Below are 22,098 nucleotides of genomic sequence, written 5' to 3' on the forward strand. Positions count from 1 at the left end.
ATATGAATATTACAATCCAACATCAACAACTTTGATCTTAATAAATAATTATAGACTTTGAATCAAAATTAGTGAATTTTCATGAATTAATAAATTCAATTATAAATCTGCCCCTACTATATTGCATCTTATCAACCAAGGTAAAACACTCTAAAATCATAAGCATAAAAATTGAACTTTACTAGTAACTATAACTAATAAAATGATTTTTTTTTTTTAAATTTCAATAAGTTCAATAAATTAAATAAGGTATCATTTCATTATGCACACCCACCAACAAAAGAAAAAGAGAGAGAATGAAAGTAGATTTTAAAAATTTAAAAAGTCTAATACAAAACAAAAAAGAAATTGATTTGTGTGTTTATGTAATGAACAATATTTTCTTTTAATATGTATATGCCTCATGGCTCTTGAGTTTGTATATAAAAAATATATATTTAAGAAGGCATTGTATATATTAGTCTACACTCTCTTGACATGATTTTAATGTACTATTGATGCATGTATCCAATATATATATATATAAAATTTTATTTTTAATTATTATTATTATTATTATTATTATTATTATTATATAGAGACTATATTTGGAATAATTTCATTCATCCTCAATTAAGTATATAAATTATGTTGTTTATATTTTAATAACAATCCTCCTTTGGGTCAACAACACTTTAACCAACACCTAGGAACCTAATGCTCTAATGTTTGGGTTGGAAATATTTTAGTAGGAACTCCTTACTAGACACATTCCTAACTGTAATAAGTATGTTCCAACAAAACTATATGATATGATTTACGCACTTTTAGGAATAATAGTGTTCATTAGAAATTTTTATTGTCACTAATCTCTTATTGTTAATCTATTGAATGACTTTGAGTTCATTTTTTTTTATGTTTTGAGTATTGTTTGCTTTGGATTGACAATTCTGGGTTATAAGGGTATGCTAGTGTTGGCCAGTAACAACAACAAGAGGTAAGCATTTTTTTCTAATTTATTTATTTTAATATTCATGACTAATAAAAATATTCTTATATTTTTTGTCTTTATTTATGTAGGGGCATTGAACATGTCAAGAAAGAACCTATTTGTATCATTCAAGTTGAACATTTGTATTATTCAAGGTAGGCATTTGTGTTAATACACCATATTGATCTTGTTGTCAAAATCTTATTGCCATATATGATGACTTGAGTAATTTATTTGAAAATTCTAAAATATTAGACAAAGTTGAAAATATGAAAAATTAAATAATAACTTTCAAGCTTAGGATTAAATTTACTACATTCTTAATGTTATTAAGTATCAGATAAGAAAATAATATTTTTTTTTTATTAAGTAAAAAGGCAAAATAGTGAACACAAGAAACTTATATCAAATGTGCAAGAAGAAGTTTATATGCTACATTGATGATGTACATTTGAACACCCTACTTGCTAAAAACATTCACTTTTACTTGTTATTTTTCTTGTATCATAAAGACTTAAGAGAAAAGACATATTAGCTTTTCATATTTTATCGGTAACATTAATTACTTATTCTCCAAATCATTTGTCATGACTTAAGACTATACATCATTATTAACGTATAATATTCATATTAATCATTATTTTCTTTTGAGACATGCAAAATTCAAAATGGCTCAAGTAAGAATGAACGGAAGGAGTATACAACAATGGAAGTAAATAAAGTCACTATTATTTTCTCATTTTTGGGTAGTTATATTTTTACCAAATGGATATTCCCATTAATGTTTGACCTTTTCCTATTTCACAAGGAAAATGTTAAATGGACAATATCATAAAAAGGCTTGAAAAAGCCCAATTAGAAAAGCTGGACCATTTGAAAATGACATATTACTATGGGCCTGTCTTGTTTGAGAGCCCAAAAATTGAAGGAAAAATTACAGACATACTTCACTACCATATATATTATTATTACTTATATTTTAAATATATTACATATCTTACCACTAATTAAGAGTTTTCTACGTATTTTACACTTAGATACATGTATTTTTGCTACTAGATACACAAAATAAGGAGAGAGGCGAGCGAGATTGGGGAGAGAGAAAAGATCGAGATTCGTATGTATCTCAGATACATGTGAATCACACTAGATACATGTATCTGGAGTGATTCACATATATCTGAGCGCCAGATCCATGGGCTAATACACACGAAAAACCAAGAAAGCCGGCTAATTCCTAAAAGTTGGCTTGTAAATGCGAAAATATGCCTTAAAAATGGTGGGACTATACGCAATGCTTCCCCAACTCACGATGGAGGTCCTCATAAAGTTTTTTCAGGAAATTTTTTTGGGTGCTCCAAGGTGTCAGATCCATGGGCTAACACACTCGAAAAACTAAGAAATTCGGCTAATTCCTAAAAGTTGGCTCGTAAATGCGAAAATATGTCATAAAAAAAATGGTGGGACTATACACAATGCTCCCCCAACTCATATTAGAGGTCTTTATAAAAAAAATTCAGAATTTTTTTTGGTGCTCCAAGGCGCCAAATCCATGACTAATATGCACTAAAAACCAAGAAATTCGATTAATTCTTAAAAGTTAGCTCGTAAATGAGAAAATATGCCTTAAGAAAATGGTGGGACTTAAGAAAAGTACCGTGAGGAAAAGATGAAAAAGACTTTGAAAAGAGAATCAAAGAGTGTTTGTAATTGTCGAGGGGGAAACAGATGGTGGCCAGTGATGTGCTATGGTCAGATGTCGAACGATGATGAGTTGGTCCACCGATCAACTCGGGGCTTGGACTAGCTTGGATTGGGGGAAGGCCAAATCCCAGGCTATTGATACGCCTGTAGAACGTTGTCTCCTTGATTGTGGTAGGGAGCGCGTGCCTACGGTGTGCTTCAACATATGTGTGCTCCGGACACTAGCATGCAGACTCCCTATTCGACCCGTCTTGAAACACGGACCAAGAAGTCTTACATGTTTGCAATCAACGGGCGTGTAACCCCGTAAGGTGTAAGGAAGCTGATTGGTAGGATCCTCCTGAGGGGTGCACCGTTGACCGACCTTGATCTTCTGAGAAGGGTTCGAGTGTGAACATACATGTCAGGGCCCAAAAGATGGTGAACTACGCTTGTGCGGGGTGAAGCCTGGCGAGCGAGATATGTTATATATCCCAGATACATACGAATCTACATGGAAACAATGTATCTAGAACAAATTACACCTAAATTTGACCTCATGTATCCAAGATACATGTATTTGGACGTATCCGGAGACACTAAAATCTAGTAAGATATGTAATAGTGCAAACTAGAGTATATCTAAATAATTAGCTCCTAAACTAATGAGATTTATGTAAGTTCCCCAAAATTAAATAGGTATTCTTTAGATAACACGAGTTAGAACAACCATCATAAACTCGTGTTTTATTTAGATTTTTCGATTCCACACTATTTGAAATTTCAAAGTGATCCTACTAACATGATCTTGGGCAATCCTCACATCATCATGAGCTAACTTATGAGTTGAGTTAAACTCAACATTCATTTTTAATCATGGCATCAGAGCCTAGGTTTATTTCAATTTTTTAATCAGAATTTGAATTTCATGTCATATCGTCTACACACTAGATATCAACTCTTGGGTGTGTGATATGAGGGGCGTTAGATATGAATCTCCTTGTAGAATATAACTAGACAATTCTCTTCTTTTAAACTAATTTTTTTTTTATTGAGTTAGATTCAATGTTTATTTACCAATGTAGAATATATTTCTTTTCATAGTCTTATAATTGCCACCTGAAGGAAAAAAAATATGAATTCCAGAAGTAAAATTGTGACTATAATATTGGAAGTAATCTACCTGTAAATAGTGTTAGGCCAGAATCCAATGACCAAACGAGGATGTAATCGCGTAATCAGAGGTCAATTCAGAATTTTAATTTTATCGCTTATAGATAATAATATAACACAGAAAAAGAATACTACTATAGTAATTTTTTGAACTTTATATATAGTAATTAAATTGAAAACAAAAATGGTAGACTTTTATTTTGTTTTGTTTTGGAATTAAAGTTGGAATGCTTCTTTGGTCTATTTTGTGGTAGCTATTATTTTTCTTACTTTAAAAGAGTGCACGTACGGAAATATTTTACGACGAGGCGCAATAGATTATTTTTCTTTGATATTCATTTTGAGCTTCATTAATTCAGAGACGGTAAAATTTGTTAAAGAGAATAGCTTTGGTAGTTTTCATTTTCAGGACTACAACTCGAAATCTCTTATTAAGGATGAATGGTCCTACAATGACTATAAGTTAACTTCTTAGTAATTGCCAAGATGTTTCCAATGATAAAATAATAATTTTTTTAATTAAATCTGAAATACAAGTCAACAATTAACTCATGTACGATTTAACAACCCCAAAGCCATCTTGAATTTTTTATTCAATAAGAAATGTCAATTTTTTTTATGCCTAACAAGTAGTTACATCCCTCTGTCCTATTAAAACTTAATTTTCTAATGAAAGTTTGAAAATTGAAGTTGAAAAAGAATCAAAGGTAAAAGTTACCTTTGTCAACGAAATTAACAACTAAGCATATTGAGTTAATTAACACTAACCACCTCACTATCCTGGCCATTCCGTCGATAACAATAATAACATATTTAGTATTATTCTATAAGTGAAAATCTGAGCAGAATGATATATACACAATCTTATTCTTATCTTGTGAAGATTGAGAGGTTTTTTTTTTCTATAAATGCTCTACTCAAGTAAATCATGATAAAAACAAGGGATAAGCGTTTGAAAAATATCCCAACTTTGGTCGGATTTGTTGTTGCGATACTAAACTTTCATAAGGACTTATTACCTCCCTAGACTATTTAATACCGTATTTTTTACCCCCTGAACTATTTAATAATGTATTTGAAAGGTATATATGTGCCCACATGGACACATTACTATTTATAATTTTGCATCATTTTTTATGTCCACGTGGACAAATATATATGTTTAAAATACGATATTAAATAGTCTAGAGAGGTAATAGGTCCTCATGAAAGTTTAGTATCGCAACAACAAATCCGACTAAAGTTGAGGTATTTTTCAGACCCTTATCCCTAAAAACAAGTATGAAAAGAAATAGTATATAATAATGAAATTGAAGTAAAAACTTGTCAATCACTCTAAATTATCATAATTCTATATGTGACTCGGCAACCACCATAAAAGAATTAAAGAAGAAACACTATACACAATTGAGTTCCTTTGAAATTCTACCAATCACCATAGCTTGATGAAGTGGTCAATCTAGCTAGCTACAACTTGCAATAATAAGATTAAATTACAATATGTCATCAATATATACAAATACAAGTTACAATTGTAAACTTTCAAATGCCATAATTGATATTAGCATATTATAGCTACTTTTCTTCTTTGGTACATTTATATTTCTAAAATGTCGGTCCAAAAAAACATTATTCAAAGACATCAACAATTATCATCATAGTAAGCTTCTCAAAAAGTTTTAAAGAAATATTTATTATATAGAGTTATTTGTTAAGTCAAAAGAAAAAAAATACATTTTTGAATAATAATAAAAACCGATTTCCAAAATTCAAATTATTTTTTTCCAAAAGCATTTTAAAATTTCGGCCAAGCACAAATTAATGTTGTAATATTAACAAACATGTTTCTTTAAATTAATTTCCAAATACATGCAAACAACTACTTTTAAAAAGTAGTTTTTTTTTTCTCGAAAAACACTTCTTATAAAATATACTTTTCAATAAGTTTGAACATTTTAAAACTGTCCTCCTTGAAAGTTGAATCTCAAGACCAAAGACAAAGTAAGACATCGTGTGTACTTGGAATTTATTTACGTTCACTCAAACTTTGACAATTGACAATAACATCTATTTTAAAAATTATATATATGTGGAAATTAGATTATTTATATTTTGAATTATTAATTAGTAAACCGTGTTTCTTAATTGAAAATCTCAGCTCTCTATTAGGGTGTGTTTGGTATGGCAAAAAATGTTTTTTTAGAAAATGATTTTTGATTTTCTTAGATTTAGTTGATTAAAATATTTGAAAAATAATAATTCCCTTAATGAAAATAGAGAAAACAAATGCATAAATGACTTTCATGCTAATTATTGTCTTCTCTCTACCCTTCAACTCTCTACCGACGGGTTCAAGATTTAAGTTTTATAGATTCAGTATTTAAAGTTCTTGGTGTTGAATCCATGATATTTTAAAGTTACTGGTTCATATATTGTTTCATATTTAGTAGTCAAATGAACCATGTTACATGTACCAGTATATGTTGTCTCCGCCTCTGACCCCACAATCATCACTACCACAGTATTTTCCTAAACTATAAACAAATATTTATAAAACAATATTTTTTTATATGTATTTACGAAACACTAGAAAATAAATAAGATAACTATGATGACTTAATTTCCTCAAAAATATTTTTCTTCTTCCTACCAAACACACCTTTTAGGACCATACAAATTATATAAATATAGACAAAATGAGAACATCGTGATCATATAAAACTATTCATACATATTTCTTCTAAGTTACAACAAACTATATTCTATGGCTAACAATAATGAAGAATTTTGTAAAGATTACTTTGAATTAAAGGCACAAGATGCTAGTTACTTTGATTTTATTCGTATTTTCTATTCTAGTAACTTAGATAAAAGAAATTTCTTCGATACATCGATCGGAGTTGCATCGACGATACGAGGTTTTCGCCGGCGATGGCTCATTTTTATCTCCATTGTGTTGCAAAGATTATTGCTTTGGTTCAAAAATCCTATGGAAAATTTAGGTTCTTTTATTGAGCTCTTGCAGAATTATCCTTCTTTTAATGGTGGTTTTATTCAACTTTTCTTCAATATATTACAAGGTACGTACATTATTTCGACTTTAATTATCATTATATATATATTCTCTCTTTAATTTTCTTTCAATTGGTATTCAGAGTTGAGTTATCAAATGGTCACTGTTAAAAAATTTAAAAAGGTGAAATTTTGATAAATTTAGTCTTGTCATCGATGAATTTTATGTTGAAAGTTTTACAGTTAGGACTACATTTTCATAAGAATGTCCTTTTGGAAATTCTTGTTTTTTTTTTTTTTTTTTTTAGTGTTGGATGATTTATCAACTTAGTTAAATTAGTCTTTTGGGATGACTCAATTTGTTTGGAGGGCGGTAATCCACATGGATGACCCGGGATCGATCCCCCCTCAATGCCTTCTGAGACGATCCTATTGAACTCAGTTGGAAAATCAATTTTTTGGTGTCGGAAAGATGACTTGGCATGTCATATCGACTGTTAAAACTTTTGATTTTTTTTTTTTATCATGTGTACCCATAATTAAAATGCTTTCATTTTCAGATTTCTCAATTTTAATAAAGTTTTCTTTGTTTCTTCTTTTATTTTATCGTAGCTGATGGAATATTTTCTAAATTTTTCTGGTGGAAATTAAATTGCTTTAGAGTTTATAGACATGCAAGTAAAATGAAATCAAAATGCATGATTCATGCATAGTACCTAAACACGACATGCATTAATTCTCATTTACAAGTTTGAAAATATAAATCTTCTTTGACTTGCTATGAATAATATTCCGTAAAGTTTATTTTTACTTGTCCACTTTAAAGTTTGTACGTTTCTTAAGAAATAATAGTTAATATGAATATTTTATCATAATATTTATATTAATTGATGTATAATATCAAATCTTGATAAATGATTTGGGGAATAAATAATTAATACTTCATTGAGGGCAAAAGAGGAAAAAACAATAATATTTTTTTTAATGTTAAAAGTGACAAATAACAGTGAAAATCTATTTTTGAAATAATGGATATGTAAAAGTAAATGGAAATAATATCTGAAAACTAGACTTAATTTTTTAATTTTATTTTGATAGACGATGATAGAAATATTAGAGTTAGAGTAATATTCTTTTTAGAAGGGCAAAATTATAGAGTATAGTATTAGACTTCGTAATTGATTCCAAAATGTTACAATAATCCTACAAGAAAAAAGAATTCACCAAATTGAAATATTACGAAACAAAATTTAGTTTTTTTTTTATCTAGTGTTTGATATTTGTATTGGGATTCGATTAAATCTGAATTCTTATTTTGGGATTTCTGATTATGGGTATGTGGAGGGATTCCAACCATCCCACCACAATCCAGATTAGTGAAACAAAATTAAGTTGAACAATGAAAATGTCATGACGTGCATTTCATAATTAATTAATTTTCTACTAATTATCTTTTTCTTTATATACATTGTTTAATATTCACTAGTATTATAAATTCTTAATACTGTCAGTGTATATAAATAGTATATTTCATCGTACAATTGTAGGAAAAGTAGTAAGGCCGGAAAAGTCATCGGAAAAATTCAAGTCGATGATCGGAAATCTTGATTTGAGGGTGGAATTAGACAAGAAAATAAAAATTGGGGATATAAGATATAATCGACACGTGTCAATTATGGCTGCTAAATTATCTTATGAAAATGAAGCACTAAATAAGACAGTAATTCAACAGCATTGGCAGGTAAATTATTATTCTTTATAATAATTATAATATTTTTTTAAAAATAAAAAAATACTAATTAAAATATGCACAAATTGTGTTTTTTTTTTCTTTTTCCTGCAGATGCATTTCTTGGGGTTGCATAATTTTTGGAATGGTAAGCGATCTTTATCTCTTTAAATATATTGAACGATTACGAAAGATTGAATTTAAACGGATAAAAATAAATATAGCTAATAAATGATCAATTTAAATTTCAGTGAGTAGACCGAATCTTATGTTCATGAGTTGATTAGGTATTTTCAATAACTACGTTCAGGTGCAAATTAGAATATGATTTCACTTATATATACTATAAAAGAAACTAGTTTTTTATGTGTGAATGTATTTTTGTATTCTATTTTTCTTAAATTGCTCAGACACCAACCAAACTTAATTAAGAAGATTTCAAAATAGAAAATAATTATAAACAACATTTTATTTTTCTTAGAAAACGTAAAATAAAATGCTGGTTGGTGAAACAATTAGTAATTTAGGTAGGTGATTAGTTTAAACTTATTATATAATTAAGTACATATAAGATTCCATTTTAGGTGATTTGAAGTGATGTCCTCGAAGTGCATTAATTACATAAATTTTAAAATCTAGTTGTAGCTACTTGTAATTAATTGATAAAATTAGTGTTAATTTTTTACTTTTAGCGTTATTATTAAGAAATCAAAACTTTGATGTATGTGCAATAGCTAGCATAAATTAATTTAATATAATAAATATTGCTATATTTTATTGAGTGATCCAAAACATACGGCTTGATCTTTTACCACCAACCTCTCTATGTTGATTTCAAAATAATATTAAACTTTAAATTTGAGTCAAGACATGATCAACACTAATTTATTAAAAAAAAATACTTGATATTTTTTGTCGGTGGAAGCTGTTAGGTATTTCATAAAATTAATTGAGATGCATCATGCGTCCGGGCTGATCGGAACATCAAGATTTTATTTTAAAAATCTCCAACTTATTTGGATTTACACTTATTTTTATTTCCAATACAATAGTGTTTGGGTTTTCTTCTAAAGTAAAGTTAAATTTGGATACAAAATTAGATTATGTACGGTAAATTTTTTTTATTTATACTATCATTATACATTATCAAAGCTATGTACGATAAATGAGGTTCAATTAAATTCCCTTCATCAACAAAAAAATATACCATATATATACATTTTAAAAAAAGTTTGCACACGTATAACTTGTTCAATGCAGTCTTTAATCCCTTGTTCGAATTTTTGATTCCTGCCTGTAATGATATACTGTATATGTAGATATTTTCTTCAAAAACACACAAATACACTCGATTTTCACTTTTCTTTTGTAGTTGAGTTGATTGACTGCCTAACCTTTCACCTTATTGGTAAGGGTTAGACTCCCATCTCGTAATCCCGTCTCCTATTTCCCCTTCCCTTACCTCCGACGTAACAATTAAAATATATTATTATTTTTTGCAGCTTATGAGGAACAATATTCAACCCAAGCCATAATGTTTCAAGACAAAATTGAAGATCCAAATTTAATTGTGGTAGCATTTAGAGGGACAAGCCCATTTAATGCAAATGCATGGATCACAGATATAGACTTGTCATGGTATGAACTTGAAGGCCTTGGTAAAATCCATGCAGGCTTTATGAAAGCCCTAGGGTTACAAAAGCCCATTGGATGGCCCAAACACATTATTAACCAAGAAGCCCAAGAACAAAATAATAGTAATTATAAGGAATTTGCATATTATAAAATAAGAGAAGAATTGAAGAAAATATTGAGCAAAAATGAGAAAGCAAAGTTTATAGTAACAGGACATAGTTTAGGTGGTGCATTAGCAATATTATTTGCATCAATATTAATTTTACATGAAGAAGAGTGGCTATTAGATAAATTGGAAGGAGTTTACACTTTTGGCCAACCAAGAGTTGGAGATGAACAATTTGGGAAATTCATGATGGAGAAATTGAAGAAATTTGATGTGAAGTATTATAGGTATGTTTATTGCAATGATATGGTGCCAAGATTGCCCTATGATGACAAAACTCTATTCTTCAAGCATTTTGGATCATGTTTGTTCTACAATAGCCTCTACTGTGGCAAGGTAAACTTACTAATCTGTATGTACAATACGATTGATTTAAGAGTTTTAGATGATAAATATATAGTAGTACCATTATATCAACTATTCTTGCAAGGACTTGTCATGCTTACATGGTAGGAACTTTCTAATCTCTCTGTATGATCGATTTAGGAGTTTTAGATAATAAATACATAGTAGTAGTACCATTATATCATTATTATTTCAAGGATTTATCATTCTTATATTACATAAACTTTCTAGTCTCGGTCAGTAATGAATCTAAGATTTTAAGATAATAACTTTGGAGTAGTACCATTACATTCACTATCTATCAAAGACTTGTCATGCTTATATGATAGGAACTTTCTAGCTAGTCATGATCGACCTCGATCAGTGAGGAATCTAGAAATTTTAAGATAATGAATTTGGTGGTGTATCATTACACTCACTTTTCTTTCAAGGAGTTATTATGATTATATGATTGGAACTCTCTAGTCTATCACTATATTTGATCTCAATCAATAACACATGTAGAATCGTAATATAATCGATTGGAATAGTCCCATTACATTCACTATTCTTTCTTGTCTTGCTTATATAATCTATCTCGATCAACAAGGAACTAGGACTCACTATTTTCTCAAGGACTTGCTATGCTTATATGATCGATCTCGATCAGTGTAGAATCTAGGATTTTAAGATAATGAGTGTGAAGAATCATTACACTCACTATTCATAACTAGTGGAGATCAGAGTACGAGGGTCAATATATTTAGTTTTTAGCATTAATTCAAACATTAACTATAAAAAAAATTCTAAAATGAATTTTACATATTCAGAAGCTACATAAAAAATATTTTAGATCATATTTTTACAGCTAATATTAAAAGAATATCTTTATTTGTTACTAATTACAGGTTTTGGAGGAAGAACCAAACAAGAATTACTTCTCATTGCTATGGGTTTTACCAAAGGTGTTGAATGCTGTTTTTGAGCTAATTAGGAGTTTTATTCTCCCTTGGATTAAGGGAAATGATTACAAACAAAGCTGGTCTGAGATAATTTTTAGAATGGTGGGATTAATTATTCCAGGATTATCGGCTCATGGTCCAGTAGATTATGTTAATCTTACTCGTTTAGGAACTAATCTTCATCTTCCTCAATCACAAGAAGGTCTTAAACAAGATTAACTTGAAACCCAATTTGTTCCATTATACTCCTTCAGGTTGATGTATACGTTATGATACTTAGCTTTACAAAATTCACACTGATTGTATTAACAAATTGTGACATTAATTTAAGTTTAGAAAGAAGGTATTTTTAACTTTGTATAGGTTTATGGGGCCTTAACAAGATACAATTTCTAAGGTCTCATCGATCCAGTGAATCACTTAAAACTTTAATATGTTTTCGGTGTCATTAAAACTTTAATATGTTTTCGATGTCATCAAGCTAGCTCTGGTAAGCTATTACGCTTTCTTCAAATCGTATCATTATTTGATTGAGCACGGCATGGTATGCTATAGCTATTTAGCTTTACCCCACCATAAGAAAAGAAAGAAACATCTGAACATTACAAAATTGTGCACAATATTACAAAATATTAGTTTCTACTTGTCATAATTAAACATATTAAGATAACATATAGTAGTAAAAATACAAGATGTAATTTGAAGTATAATAATTTCTACGCAAAATCTAGATTGTTGGTGTTCGGGCTAGCTTGTGCATACTTAGATTGTTTTACTTTGTACCTGCTACGTCCCCACCATACAAGTAACTCGGTCCATCAAAACTTGGAAGGATGAGAAGACATCGCTCAGTGGTGTCCACTCTACTGGTATTAACCCTGCTCTCCAATTTATCACCAACTCTTATAGACATGTAGGCCACACCTTGGATGCTATGGAATTGCCACACATCATAACCCAGAGAGAAGGACGGATAAGACTCATGCACCTTTCCGTGATTGACAACCAAAAAATTCACTCACCTTTCACTGATTGAACACCCTACTTGCTAAAACGTTGACTTTTACTTGTTATTTTCTAGTATCATAAAGACTTAAGAGAAAAGACATTATCTTTTCATGTTTTATCTTTAACATTAATTACTTATTCTCCAAATTATTTGTCATAACTTAAAACTATACATCATTTAATAATGGATATTATCTTATAATATTCATATTAATCATTATTTTCTTCTGAGACATGCAAAGTTCAAAATGGCTAAGTAAGAATGGACGAAGGAGCATACAACAATGGAAGTAAATAAAGACTATTATTTTCTCCTTTTTGGGTAATTATATTTTTTACCAAATGGATATTCCCATTAATGTTTGAACTTTTTCTATTTCACAAGGAAAATGTTAAATGACAATATCATATAATAGTATAAATTATAGGAACCACATATTCTAAGTACTAAATGACATCCCATCTCTTCTAGTTTTCTATTTACCAAAAATCCCTTAAAAATGATGTTTGCAGGATACATAGCGTTGTGCACGGGATACATTAAGTTTGATACATTCCACATAGCGGGATACATAACGTTGTGCACGGGATACATTAGGTTTGATACATTCCACATAGCGGGATACATAGCGTTGTGCACGGGATACATAGTGTTTGATACATTCCACATAGTGGGATACATAGTGTTGTGCACGGGATACATGCGGGATACATAGGTAAATAAGGGATTTTTGAAAATTTTAAAATAAGTAGGGATAAATGGATATTAAGGTAAGTAAAATAGTGTAGTTAAGTAATTTGTCCTGGAAAAAAAAAGGCTTGAAAAAGCCCAAGTAGAAAAACTGGAGGCTTAACCCACGGTGGCCACCTAAAGTTGACACAAATTTTCACTTAGACACTTTAATTAAGCTTTGTTCATTTTAGACACCTCATGTCATGCCCCATTATATCTTTTTGACACTTTTGAAAATGATATATTACTATGGGCCTGTCTTGTTTGAGAGCCCAAAAATTAAAGGAAACACTACATACATACTTTATTACCATATATACTATTACTCTATAACTTAGACTAGTATATGTTCTCGCGCGTTGCACGATTAGTAGAGAAATGTGATCATAATTATTGATTTACTGTCATAATTTTTAAAATTTAAATTAATTTATTAAAATTTATTATTCACTTGTTATATATATATATATATATATATTTGCTATAATATTATTTAATAGCTATAATTTGTTACATTTTTAGCTTATAATATATTTATGCTGAACTATTAATAAAGCAGCTTCTTCTTCTTTTTTACAAAACAATCTAATTATAATTTTCACATAATAAAATGTTTAATACTATAAAAATAAAAGTAAATCAAACATTTTACGTATAATTCAAATCTACAAACTTCACAAATATTATTTAATGCTTTAATATATAATTAATAAATGCATTTCATATTTATTATTGGAATTATTTAAATATACCGAGTGAAGCAATTATTTAAGTTTATGTTTAAGTAATTTTTTGTAAAGAATTTTGACTAAGTGGCATTTTATTTATGCACTACAAATAATTGGAAAAAAAACTAAATATAATAAACAGAAGAAACTGAAAAATGTTATATAAAATTGTAATTTATTTTTACAATAAAAATTAATAGTTAAGTGATCTCGGTTATAATATCTGAATATAATTTTTTCTAAAAAAAAAAATACCTCAAATAAAAATAACGTGTCTACGACACAAAAATAAAACACCATTTAGGGCATTTGGATAGTGCCGCCATCTTCTTCTATGAGCTTTCTATTTTTGAAAAATCAAACATTTTCTGACACTTGGCTAAAATCAATCGTGGCCTAAATTATTTTTTGTTATTTTCATTCTTTTATAAGAAAAACATTTGAATTAATAAGATAGCTCTAATCACTTTATCACTAAAAATGAAAGCAGTTAACCTCGAAATCAATTTTTGAACTTTTTTTTTTTATGTTTGCAATTTTTAAGATTTTAAATTGATTTTATTACTTCAATGATTAAAAAAAAATTGTGATGCTACGTGACCATATTTGTCTCTCCTATTTAATATATATAGATATTGAACATAATATTTAGAATTTTCATTGAATATATGTTATTTTTAACTACTCCAAGTACCACTATCCCTTTTTAACTACTGTTATTATTTTCAATTTTTTCAGGAACAGTTATAAATTGCCTTAGTTTGTGGAATCATTACTAAAAAAAAAATTAATTTAAAAATAAATATTTAAGAAAATTAATCTTTCAATTCATTCGGTAGATGTTAATAAATTCAAATAGAAGATTAAATTAACATTAAATTTACAAAAAAAAGTCATCAATAAAGTGAAACTATTGATTTTTATGTTTGTTATATGTGAAAGTTGCTCTTTAAGAAATTGTGAACAATTAGTGTTAAAACGTGACACACCCTAATTTTTTAAATCTGCTTTAAAATTAATTCTCGTTACATTATAAAAAAAGCTTTTATATTATTTTTAAAATAAGCTAGTAATATATTACTTAATCCTATTACATGTAATTAGTATAAAGAATAATTGTGAAATGACCAATTAAATTTTTTGTAGAATAACAATATTTGATATTATTAATTTTGACGTGCATCACAATTGCTTCCTTGATAATTAAATAAAAAACATCACGTTTGATTTGAAAAGACAAAAAAAAAAAGTAATTTAGTGATTATATATAATAATTAAAAAAAAAACATCACGTTTGATTTGAAAAGATAAAAAAAAAAAGTAATTTAGTGATTACATATAATAATTAAAAAAAAACATCACGTTTGATTTGAAAAGACAAAAAAAAAAAAGTAATTTAGTGATTATATATAATAATTAAAAAAAAAAACATCACGTTTGATTTGAAAAGACAAAAAAAAAGTAATTTAGTGATTATATATAATAATTAAAAAAAAACATCACGTTTGATTGAAAAGGCAAAAAAAAAAGTAAGTTAGTGATTATATATAATATAATTATATAAAGTGATTTAGCACTTATATATAATTACCTGATGAAAAACTACTTAAATAAATGAGGTAAATAACAACTGTAGTTTCTATAAAAAGGAGTAATTGGTGAAAAAGAGAGTACGGGGAATATGAAAGATATACATGTAAGTTTTAAAAAAAATTTACCACTCTTGATTCAAAATTTATAATTTCATTTTTAATCGGTATTTTTTAAACCAACTATCCAGATATAACATTGGTTTTAATTCAAAAGTATTTTACCATCTCCGATTTGAATAAGAACTAGTTTATTTGATTAAACAAAGTAAACCTTTTATGGTGTATTTTATAGAGATATAATAACATAAAAATAGGCTCTAAAACTGATTTTTAGTGTATAAAGAGAGTTATTTATCATTTTCATAAAAATACACTTTGTATAAGTGAATTCATGGGATATTTATTATTTTATTATATAATTGTAGCATATATTGACAATGGATATTAAGTAGGCGTTTGGTCATGCGATATCATATCATGATATGGTATTGTGAGATGGAATCAGCATTTGGACATGCGATTTTACGCCAATTCCATCTCATGATTCCATATCATGAGATGTGATTTCATATTCTCCAAAAACCATGATATGAAATTATATGGTAATTCCATATCATGATTTGAGATATTTTAATACAAAAATTGATCAACGAGTTTATATTTTGTTAAAACAACCCCACATTTATATCTACCAACCATTTATTTCATATATAAATAAAATTTATAATTACATCATTATTTTTTAAAATTTATTATTCTCACCAACATATAGTCACTTTAACTCACGCCAACCGATTGTTAAAATGAGGAAATATTTATGGTCTATGAGCATGAACATATAGTTGCGGATGATATTGACCAACAAATGGCTCAAAGTAACAATGTTGGTTCGTCTTCTCGGTCACATGATCGAGAAATGCAAGTTCAACGTGAGGAAATTGTCCGTACTATGTGGGAGGATTATATTAAAGACTAGTACACTACAATTTATGTTCAATTTTTTTTATTAAATTAAAGTTAGATGAAACAATTACTTAAGTGAAGAACAAATGGCTTTGTAATAATTTATTACGCGATTTTATAAATTTTTGTTTATTTGATAAGATTGAATAAACAATTGGGGCTATTTTAATAGTTTTACAATTTATGGAATTTTTATGTTTATGAGAAAATATAACACAAAAATTTCATATCGCATATCCAAACAAAACTTCAATTTCATCTCATGATACCATAGCGCATGGCCAAACGGGCCCTAAATGTGCATTTTCTTCCTCATATGAAAATTCCCCCTTCTCTCTTTGTTTCTTTTATTTTAAGGGGTTAATTAAGATGTAGTGTAGCAAGCATGTTTGGATATCGCTATTACATTAAAAAAAATTAAATAAGAGAAGAGAAATTTAAAATTATACAATTTATCAAGTTATTTGCAATCTGTTAAGATACACACTTTAATATAAAAAATAAAAGAAAAATAATAACTCAGACTAATAATTAAGTTATAATTTACGCTCAGAACAATTATTCTTCAATACAACTCATCGATCAACTTAAAATTAACATACCAAAAGTCAATTGTCTTTCATATTTGTTCCCTCATCCTTGACGGTAGAAACGTTCCAAAATCACAACCAATAAGAATAAACTTAAATACAATGTCAAATTTGACTTTTTAAAAAGAGTCCAAAAAAGTTAAAAGCACAGTTTTCATTTTTTTTTTAAAACATTCCAAAACGTTAAAATACATAATATGAGAGGAGTGTCTCTACAAATTGGTTAATAATAAAGGAGGATTATGATTTGACTAAACCTTACATGCAACAATTGCATAAGGTCTTGGTCCTCTGATTACGCAAATCCTATTGTTAAAATAATATTGCTCAGAAATTTCAAATGGTCATCAATAAATCACCCAATAAATTTATGTTATATTAGTTACTTTTTATTAGCGATAAATTCAAGATTAAAATTTTATGGGTTTAAATTAGAAATTCTTATCTCAACTATAAATACATACTTAATTATATGATCATCAACATATGTGTTTTCTTCTAATCCATAGTAGAGAAACATTAAGTAAAAGAATATAAAAAAAATAAAATTCATTAGCTTTCGAGGTAATGAAGTGAATGCGTTACCTTCTAAGAAATTAATTAATTTTCTAACTTTAACTTTATTCATTGACACGTACAAATTTCGAGAACTATTTATTTCGATTCTCTCACTTAGATGTCATTAGAAAATAAAGAGAACTATAATGGAGGTAAAACTTTAAAATAAGCAAAGAAAATAATACTTACATGAATGGCACAAGTGCATTACAAATAATGAAATAACGTGCATATTTATTTTCTTTCTAATTTTTGAATTTAATTACTGTTATGGCTTCATCAACGTACTTAAAATCTAATTGCACATAATTCATGTTATTATTGTAATTTAAGATAAACGAAATGACTCCTTCATTTCTAGCTTTCTAATCAAACTTTGTGGATCAAATGATTTAAATTTCACAATATTAAACAAAATAAAAAATAATATAATCATGTCAAATATAAATATTCATGTCAAATTAATATTGTAGAAAATACAAACAAAATGTCATCAAATTGAAGACGATTGACCAATGCTTGAGTTATAGTTGAACAAATTTATTGAAGACGATTGATCAATGCTTGAGTTGTAGTTGAACAAATTCATGGAATGATATGAACGTGAATAGAAGTCTTACATTAAAAACACGGTGTTCTGATAGGCGAAAGGTGTGAAGCAAATCGTACTAAAGACAATGAAAAAATTTGGAAAATGATAGATTTCCAAAAAATAAGTAAAGTTAGTTTACTTTTTCGATTCGAAACTCTTAGTCGAGCTGATGGCAAGATCGATTTTTTGTTCGAGGTTCAAGAGGAAGGAGAGGAACCACGCCCAAAGGCTGAAATACATTGAAACAATGATCTAAATAATCTTTTATGTTTTTAATTAGAAAATACCGCCAACCAGATTGTGTCAACATCATAGCATTAGGGGCACTTTGTAGTATTAAAAAGGGGGAAAAAAACTTAAATATACAACTTAAAGTCTTTAATTACATCAATATAGCAATACTTTTTTTTCAATTATATAACAATATTTTTTTTTCAAAACTAGAATTTTTATTTTTTTTAAAAAACGTTTACCAAGTCAACCACAAATATCACGTATCCCTTAAATTTCTCCAATTATTTTACTTTCCTTGATTTACTCCAATTTGTTATATTATCTGCCATGAAGAGAGGTTTCATACAAAAATAAAACTCTTCTTCTCTACTAAGTTCGACGATCCAAAATGCACACCAATAATTTTTCAATTCTAATTCAACACAGCGGGCGATGAGACTCATCAGGTAATTGATAAAAAGTAGTTCATATGGTGGGTTTTTTCGTGGTTGTATTTGATTTTTCACAACATATCGATTTTAATCTTTTTTGTAGTTATTCTTGTGGTTTATTTTGTCGATTTTGGTGGAATGTAAATTCATACGATTTGTTTGATGTTCTGGAGCATCAATATGCTGGTTTAATTATTAAATAAATATTAAAATTTATCAATTGTTTGTGGAATAATATTGAGTTTTTCACAACAGCTGGGTTTTTATTCTTTTGGTATTGATTCGCTGTTTTATGTTAACGATTTTGGTGTAATTACAACAACTTCATATGATTTTTATTGTAATCTGATGTGTCGAATAAGATTTTTTTAAAATTTTTTAGGTTTAATTGATTAATGCAACAACTTAAAATAACATCATATGTGTTTAAATTGGTATGTTGAATGGAGTATGTTAACAGATTGTATCAATAGTTACTTTTGATATGTGATAAGGTGTTACACATACCAACTGCAAGTAAGATTGCAGGTGCATGTATATGTGTATTTTGTTGTATTATTTGGTATATAAAATACAACAATAAAATAATATTTTGGTACATTGTTTGGTTTATTTTGATTATTTGAATTGGTGTATATAATAAATTGAAAAATTGATTATATATTGGTACATTTTTGGTGTATTTTAATTATCTAAATTGGTATATATAATAAATTGAAAAATTGATAATATGTTGATTGGTATGTGATCTGGTACTTATGCTCGAATAGTTGATTCTATGAATTGGTGGTATGTGTTGATGTATTTTTTGGTCTAAATTGTAATACCTTAAAGGTCAGAATACTTATGATATGTTTATTGGTATAATAAATTATTTGGTATACCTGTTAGTGTGAATTACCACAAGTATGCCAATTTATTATTAGTACAGTAATTGGTGAAAAAGTTAGTTACTTACTAGAGTGTATCAAAAACAAAACTTAGTTGTGTGCCATCAATTACCAATGTAACTACCAAGATGTTTAAATATATGGATGTAGTAAGCAAATTATTAAGAGTTTGTAATTCAATACATAGTAAGTATTAACAATACTATATTATACATAGTATGTTTTGGTATTATTATTGATAATGTATGTTTTAAATTTAAGGTATGATCATCAATAGAATACTTTCATACAGTTATAGATGGTGCAAAGAGGTTTACAATATGTCTGAATATTGGTATGTGCCGTTGTGGCAGATTTCAACATGATGAGATCCCATGTAGTCATGCAATTGCTGCTATTAGATATAGGAATAAATATCGCGATGACTACTATTCAACTTATTACAATAATAAGGATTATCAGGATATATATGCAATATCAATAGAACCCTTGCCTTGCGAAAGCACTTGGGATGTTCCATCACATGTTTTGAAAGAGGTAATGTTACCACCAATTGCAAGAAAGCAGCTAAGCAGACCATCAAAAAATGATCGCAAAAAGGAATTCACCGAAAGAAAGGGGAAGAAAAGAAAAGTCACCTCTAGTGAATGCGATTTATATGGGCATAACAAGAAGACTTGCCCAAACAAATCACATAAGAATTAGCGTTATAGTATTTTTATTGTTATTTTTACTTTGCAGAAAGTTATGTGGTTGAACTCATTTATTTGATTATACAGTTGAACTCAATGAAGCCCTATTTGAAAGTTGATTACTGTTTGGGATCTTATTAATATTATTGAATTCGTAATTGTTATTAATGTCTATCATGAACTCATTTAATAATTGTTGTGAATGAGCAAGTGAGGTTGGTATAATTCCAGCCTAAAATAAAAATAATTCAAAACTAGTTAATGTGAAGAACTTGGTTACCAGAAATAATAGACTATGTTAATGTAAAAAGTTGATTAAACCAATTATTTGAAAAAATATAGGACTATTGAAAAAATGATGTGTGTTAATACATTGGTTTAATCTGGAACCATAATAAATACAATCTGTTAAAGGAAAAATTTGGTGAACTTACGATAAAATAGGAACGAAAATTGGTAAACATATAGGAACATAATAATGGTCGTATGTAGGGATCATATGTTTGCATTATATAGCAACCTAAGACAATAAATTTGAAAAAACTACTTAAAGTTAAAATCATGGTTTGAATGATACCAAAAAACAACTCTCTGTTAATGTAAAAAAAATGGTTTACTTATAATAAAAACTACACAAAACTTGATAAACTTAATGGTATATATAGCAAACTAAAACATTGAATGAAAACAAATAGCACAAATAAAACAGATTTGGTATAATATTTGAGCAATACTAAAACCAATTGACATAATAATGGTTGTATAAAGTAATTCAAATGTTTGAATTATATACCAACCTATAACGGTGAATTGTAAAAAAAACTATAAAAAGTTAATATTTTGGTTTGGACTATTACCAGAATTAACATATTCTGTTCAAGTAAAAAAATTGTTAGGCGTTAGAATCTGATAAGAAGAAGATGGATGGTTAGGCGTTAGAAATTATGGTGAGGCCTCTGGTTAATTGGAATGACAAGCGATTAAGTGAAGAAGATGTAAGGTTTAAGAGATATGGATGAATAAAATTGAAGGGTTATCTCAATATACCGCTGAAAAAAGGAATCCTAATATATCTTGGAAATAACTCAGTTATAGATAATTGTACTAATTTTATTGGTATCATAAAAATCTTTAAATAAAAGGAATAAATCAATATGGACAGAGAAAATGACTACAAAACGTAAAAAGGAAAATAAAAAAATAATGAAACGTGTGAAAAGGGATTTGTAATATTTCTTGGAACTGTACCTCAATTATAGTACTGTAACAACTTTATTGGTACCACAAATCTTTATATAAAAGAAATCCCAATAAATTACTACAAAACATAAAAAAGGAAATAAAAGAGGAATAAACAAACATGTGGATGTGGGTCTGTTTAATGAGAGAGAATATATGGTAAAATTAAATACCTAATTACACTCCACATAATA

At 28.0% G+C, this 22,098-nt stretch overlaps 1 protein-coding gene across 1 annotated transcript; it reads left to right on the top strand.

The window, feature by feature from the left end:
* Positions 1-6,572: 6,572 nt before the first annotated feature.
* LOC125819984 (triacylglycerol lipase OBL1-like) lies at positions 6,573-12,087 on the top strand. Its single transcript, XM_049499394.1, has 5 exons — positions 6,573-6,906; positions 8,386-8,579; positions 8,682-8,715; positions 10,070-10,704; positions 11,601-12,087. The coding sequence occupies exons 1-5, from the start codon at positions 6,591-6,593 to the stop codon at positions 11,871-11,873; spliced, it is 1,452 nt and encodes a 483-aa protein (XP_049355351.1). The 5' UTR covers positions 6,573-6,590; the 3' UTR covers positions 11,874-12,087.
* Positions 12,088-22,098: the final 10,011 nt, after the last annotated feature.

This window comes from Solanum verrucosum, unplaced genomic scaffold (assembly GCF_900185275.1).
Source record: "Solanum verrucosum unplaced genomic scaffold, falcon-dt-bn FXZP01000229.1, whole genome shotgun sequence".
Taxonomy (NCBI): domain Eukaryota; kingdom Viridiplantae; phylum Streptophyta; class Magnoliopsida; order Solanales; family Solanaceae; genus Solanum; species Solanum verrucosum.

Bases quoted from the DNA above. Each gene is read 5' to 3' on its own strand.
- LOC125819984 (XM_049499394.1), top strand. From the start codon at position 6,591: ATGGCTAACAATAATGAAGAATTTTGTAAAGATTACTTTGAATTAAAG. The intron at 8,580-8,681 runs GTAAATTATTAT...TTTTTCCTGCAG, and splicing joins TAATTCAACAGCATTGGCAG to ATGCATTTCTTGGGGTTGCA. The intron at 10,705-11,600 runs GTAAACTTACTA...TACTAATTACAG, and splicing joins ATAGCCTCTACTGTGGCAAG to GTTTTGGAGGAAGAACCAAA.